This window comes from Acromyrmex echinatior, chromosome 13 (assembly GCF_024713525.1).
Source record: "Acromyrmex echinatior isolate Ae372 chromosome 13, ASM2471352v2, whole genome shotgun sequence".
NCBI classification, from domain to species: domain Eukaryota; kingdom Metazoa; phylum Arthropoda; class Insecta; order Hymenoptera; family Formicidae; genus Acromyrmex; species Acromyrmex echinatior.
In genome coordinates, this window is record NC_141864.1 from 41,904 (window position 1) to 47,903 (window position 6,000).

At 59.5% G+C, this 6,000-nt stretch overlaps 1 protein-coding gene across 1 annotated transcript; it reads right to left on the reverse strand.

Annotated features, from left to right (window-relative positions):
* Nucleotides 1-2,204: 2,204 nt before the first annotated feature.
* Nucleotides 2,205-5,670, reverse strand: LOC147907447 (uncharacterized). Its single transcript, XM_087412425.1, has one exon. The coding sequence runs from the start codon at nucleotides 4,855-4,857 to the stop codon at nucleotides 2,227-2,229; it is 2,631 nt and encodes an 876-aa protein (XP_087268551.1). The 5' UTR covers nucleotides 4,858-5,670; the 3' UTR covers nucleotides 2,205-2,226.
* Between the last annotated feature and the right edge of the window lie 330 nt (nucleotides 5,671-6,000).

Sequence of the window (6,000 nt, forward strand, 5' to 3'; positions counted from 1 at the left end):
GGAGGCGGCGGGGGCGGGAGAGGGCCCCGACCTCCCGGTGCCCTCTCCCTCTGCCTTTCAGCCTCCTCCTTCTGCAACATCACCCGATCGCAGAAGGAGGAGAAGGCCCTCCAAGCACTCTCCCTGCCGACTATCTCTTTCACGACAGCCGGCAGGGAGAGATCCTCCCCTATCTCACGGACCAGGACACCGCGCTCGTCCGCCCAAGCCGGGCACGTCTCCAGCGTATGCTGTGCGGTGTCCCGGTCCCCGTCGCAGTGGTGACAGCAAGTGGTCGGCTCCTTACCTATGCGACACAGGTACTCCCCGAAACATCCGTGTCCGGTGAGCACCTGCGTCGTGTGGAACGATAGTCCGCCCCATCCCCTGCCTACCCATTCCTCGAGGCAGGGGAGAATGGCCTCCACGGTCCGAGCGCCCGTTGTCGGCGGGTCGTTTTCGAGAGTGGAGCGCCACTCTTCGAAGACCCGCCGACGGGCGTTCCTTCTCAGTCGGTCAGTGGTCCTCGGGGTTACGATCCCCCCCGAAGCCGAATGGCCTTCACCCCGGCGAAGGTTTCCGCTAGGGCGTCGGCCACGTACTCGGCAGGGGGGATCCCCGCGAGGACCATGGCGGCGGCGTACGACACCGTCCTGTAGGCCCTACAGATACGCAAGGCCAGCCGCCGTTGCACGCTGTGCAACTTCTGCTTTATTCGGCGGCTAGCCAGGGCCTTCCCACTCCATACCGGGGCCGTAAAGGGCCCCGGACAGGACGGCGTGCATATAAGCCCGCCTAACCGACCCGTTCGGACCGTGGAGGTTGGGCATGAGGCCGAGCAGAACGTCTGCTCGGCGGCCCAACCGCGGGGTTAGCTCGTCGAAGTGTTCGACGAAGCCCCAGCGACCATCCACGGTGAGGCCCAGATATTTGATCATTGGCCTCACCGGGACGCGGACATCGTCCATCACTATATGTGCCTGAGGGGGCACCCCGCTCTTTCCATCGTGGAAGAAAAGAGCTTCCGATTTAGCGGGAGCCACCCTCAGGCCCAACTCCTTAATGGAGCCGACCACGCACGCCACTGCGACGTTTGCCGTACCGACCGCTCTCTCCCAGGTCGTGGCCCCGACCACCACCAACGTGTCGTCCGCGTAACAAACGACGTGGCAGTTGGGGGGTAGGGCCGCGCGGAGAACGTAGTCGTATGCGTTCCAGAGTAAGGGTCCCAACACGGACCCCTGTGGAACACCGCACGATACGTCCCTCTGCTGCTGGAGTCCCGATTTGTTATGGAACTCCAGCTGCCTGTCCCGGAAATAGTCCTCTATAATGGCGACCAGGTAGGGGGGCAAGAGGTGATGTCCTCTCATCGCCCCCACTACCCGGCTCCATGGGATGCTATTAAAGGCGTTGGCGATGTCAAGGGATACCGCCAACGCCACCTCCCCTCCCGCGGTCATTTGCTCCGTGAAGGCCCTGACTTGCCTGACGGCGTCGATAGTCGATAGACCCTCCCGGAAGCCATACTGACCGCGGGATAGATTGGGATCATCCCGGGACAGGTGCCGGACGATGCGGGCAGCGATGACTCGCTCCAGCAATTTCCCCGCATCGTCCAACAGGCATAACGGCCTATAAGCGGAGGGACTCTCCGCTGGCTTGCCCTCTTTACGGAGGAGGACAAGCCTGGCCCTTTTCCACGGCCTGGGAAATATGCCGTCTCTGAGGCAGCTCGTGAAGAGCCGCCTCAGACGGCTGCCCACTATGGAGCCACGGCGAGCCAGATCCTTCCGTGTACACCGGAAGGTCCGGGCGCCCGCAGTCTCCCCTTGAGGCGGGCGAAGGCCATCACCATCTCCTCCCGGATGACGCCCAGCTCCTCCGTCCATTCGGACAGGGGGCCGACCTTCTCCGGTACTTCCCTTTCCCTATTGGGAAAGAGGGCAGCCACCACATCCTCCAGGAACTGAGCGTCTAGGGTTTCCGTTATCGGGGGGGCCCACGGACGAAATTGCTTCGTCACAATTTTATAGGGCCTCCCTCACGGATCCCTGTCAAGGGAGGAGACGAGGTCGCGCCAAGCGTCGGCCTTCGCCCTCCTAATGACCGTCGAAGGGCGCTCCTTGCCTCACGGAGCGCCCCGGCGACCACTTCCATCTCCGCGTCGGTGCCCCGCCTCCTGCGGCGAGTATACCTCCGTCGGGCAGCTACGGTGGCCCGTCTTAGCTCAGCTATCTCTTCGGACTACCAATAGACTGCCCTCTTCGCCACAGGACGGCAGCGGGCCATCGACGCGTCGCACGCGCGCGACATGGCGTCCCCGAGCCATTCGGGCCTCCTCCTCCACCGAGCGGCCGAATTATGTTCCGGCCAGGTGCAGGAGAGGAGGTTCATCTCGAGGGCGCCGGAGTCCAACTTGCGCAGGGCCCATCGACGTTCCTTCTCGTGTAGGCGGCGTCTTATCGACACTTCCGCGGGGGTGGACACCAGCTCCATGCGGATCAGACGATGATCCGACATTTCTCCTAAGGAGCTGGCGTCCACGTGCCAACCACGTATCCTGGCGGCAGCCACGGGGGTCGCCCATGTCAAGTCGACTATGGATTCCCCCCGGGCCCCCACGAAGGTACTGGCACGGCCCCTATTCAATAAGACTAGGCCGTGCCGCGCCGCCCACAGCAGGGTGCTGTCGCCCTTGGAGTCGGTGGATGGGGAACCCCACTCCAACGCGTGGGCGTTGAAATCCCCACCCACCAGTACTGGCCTGGGGGAGCGTCGTCTGATGTGCTCCCCCAGAGACTCCAGGGCGTCTTCGTACGTTTCTACGACGGCCATCTCAATGTCGGCCACTGTTACGACCGACGTTGTCTCTGCGGTGGTCGCTGCCGCCGCGGGGGGCTGTCCCGCAACGGCAGTGAGGGGGCCACTGGGCTTCTGCCCCCCCTTCTTGCCCTTCGCTTTAGCGGCGGCGCATCCGGCGCCGCCGATGCGGTGCCCCGAGGGGCGGCCGAGCTCGCGGCACGCGGGGCAATCGACCTTAGCGCGGCACTCTCTCGCCGCGTGGCCGATGCCCCCACACCGGTAGCAGCACCCGGAGCGATCCACGGTGCTTGTGCATTTGGCCTGGACATGGCCAGCTTCCAAGCACCGGAAGCATTGGAGGCTCCGGGCCGGCAGCAGGGCCACCCTGCAGCTCGACCACCCCACCTTGACTCGTGAGGCGGCCACTAATTGTTTGGCCGCCTCTACGGGGCACCGCACCCAGCAGGTGCCCAGCCCGTTGGGGGCCCTGCTGACTTCTCCCACCTTAAATTCCGGTGGGAGTCGCTTGCAGGCCTTCGCCAGATCCTGTGCCACCTCGGTGGGGGTGGCCGAATCATCGAGTCCGGTGACCCGGATCTCGGCCGTCTTCGATGGGCGGGACACCCTCACGTCGTCCCTGTTTGCGAAGACAGCCGTCAGCCTCTCGACCAGCGCATTCGCCTTGACTCGACTCTCCGGGCCCCGGACCTCCCAAATAAGGGCCCCTGTGAAGGCCCTCCTGGGACGGAGATCCTCGACCCCCACGTCCTTGAGGGAGATCGAGGATCTTGCCTTCCCTACCACCTCTTGGTAGGAAGTAGGGTCGGCGCAGGTCACCACTATGGACGCTGAACTTGGCGGCCTCAATTTCGGGAGGGGAGCCTTCTTGCCGGAGGCTGGAGGCCTCGCGGCAGTGCTCCCCTTCATCGCCGTCCCGCCCTTTTTCCCACCGCTCCCCTTTTTATTGGGAGCGGGGGCCACGGGCGCCCCGGCGCTCTTCGCGCTCTTGGGGAGGGGTCGGGGCGGCTCCGCTTCCGCCTTCTTCGCCTTGGCGGCCACTCTCTTTGCCCCCCTCGAAACGACCTGCGCCCAGGTCGCCTCGTTCGCGTCCGTCTCCGTCCCCCCGTCCACAAATGTTTTGGGAACAGCCGGGGGCGGTAGATTCGCCTTAGCGGCGGGGGGAGGCGCGTTGGCTGCGCTCTCTCCCGTCTTAGGAGCGGCCTTGGCGGCCCTCTTCGCCGGTGTGGCAGCGGCCAGACCGCTCCGCGGCTTTGTTGACGGCGCCGTCATCGGGGCGACCCCCATCTCCCGCAGGAGACGGGGCAGGAGCTGCACGATGAGCCGCTCGATGCGGCCCTCCTCATCATCGACCCTGTCGGCATTCTCCCTCCTTTTATTTTTCGAAGGAGGTGTCTTGCCGACAGGGGCGGTCCTGTCCGCGACGGCCGCCAGGAGGTTCAGCTGCTTGCTAACCCCCTGCAGAGGAGGCCTGAAATATGGGGATCTCAGGTCCTCCTCCGTGACCGTCACGCGCGGCCTCTCCCCCTCCGCGGGAGCAGTCCTTCCTCTAGTCCTAATTGGACTGCAGTCGCCAGCCAGGCTATCGGGACCCGACCACTCCATGATCGAGTCCCATTCCATCCCCGGCACCCTATCCCTGCCGGACGTGCGGCGGGAGGTGGACCTCCCCCGGTCGTGTTCCAGTACCGCGACCCTGGAGCGGAGGAACACCAACTCTTCATTCAGCCGGCGTCTCTCCTTCGCCCAGGCGGGTCTGGAGCATTCCTCTCTCTGGTCTACGTTCGCGGCCAGGCTGCTATCACCCGCCCTCGTAAAGACTGACATGAGGGCTGCGGACAGCTTGGTGTATGCTGTCCACATATCCCTCACTATGTCGCCCTTGATGTTCTTTGATCGCTCAACCGACTTGGCAATGGTCGCCAGTTCGCGTGTTGCGACCGCGGCGACTGCGCAAATCGGTTGTTCGTCGAACTCGAGGGCGAGTTCGACAGCCTTCTCTTTGGCCTTCCTGGCCGATGTGGAGGACGGCTCAACTTCCGGATCTAAAATCATCCGGTGGTCCTTTCTTAGCTGCCGGGCTTTAGCCTTTTCGGCCTTCTTTGCTCAACGGACACCTGTCTTACTCCCCTCGCCCTCCAGAAGCTCTTTCCTGTCTTCTCTCTTACTTTCACCATGTTCTTTGTTTCGCTTAACACTTTTTTGATCTTATCTATCAATCCCTCTTTTATCTCCCCTTCTCTCATTGCTTTGTACAGAACTCCCCTGTCCATTAAGTCGAACGCCGCTCTCAGATCCATGAACAACACCATCGCTTTCTTCCTTATTCCCAATTGTCTATTCACCATATAATTTATGACATAAATGTTATGTATTGTTCCTATCCCTCTTCTAAATCCTATTTGGTTTTGCGGAATCACTTTTTTTTCCTCGCATTCCGTTTTTATTCTTTTGGCTAATATCATTAGATAGATCTTGTACAATGTTACTCTCCTATTATTCCTCTACTTTTTTTCTTTTACCTTTCTTTACGATCGGGATTATTACTCCTTCTTTCCATTCTATCGGCTATCCATCCCCTCTCAATACCATGTTATAAAATTCTATCCAATCCAACAACTTTTCCTCTCCCCATATTTCCATACTTCTCCTGACACTCCATCCGCTCCTACTACTTTCCCATCTTTGATCTTTTTAATTATCTCCACAATTTCCTTCAATTATCTCCCTCTCCTCCTCCCCTCTAACTGCCCTTACTCCCTCTGTTGCTCTATGTTTCACTCCTCCTAGTACCCTCATAAAGTGTCCTTTCCATTCTTCTTCCTCAATCTCATTATCTATTCCTTTTCTCCTTTTCTTTCCCTTATTTATAATTTCCCAGACATCCTTTCCTCTTTTAACTTGTTCTGACTTCCTCAACCATTTTTCCGTTTCTTCCTTTTGTTTCCTTTTATATAACTGTATTCTTTTTCCTTTCGATGAATTTCTCCATCCTTTCCTTTGTCCTTCTCCCTTTCCTTAATTCTTCTCTTATCTCCCTCTTCTTTTTCCTGCATTTCACCATCCTCCTTTTCTTTTCTCTTTCTTTTCTGCTCCTCTTCCACCTTTTAATGCTCTCTTAATATCACTCTTCATTTCTCTCCATTCCTCTTCTATTTCCATCTCTTTTTCTACTCTTTCTATTCTCAGTTTTCCCTA

What these genes read in the sequence shown, in the direction of transcription:
- LOC147907447 (XM_087412425.1), bottom strand. Translation starts at nt 4,857, where the DNA reads ATGATTTTAGATCCGGAAGTTGAGCCGTCCTCCACATCGGCCAGGAAG.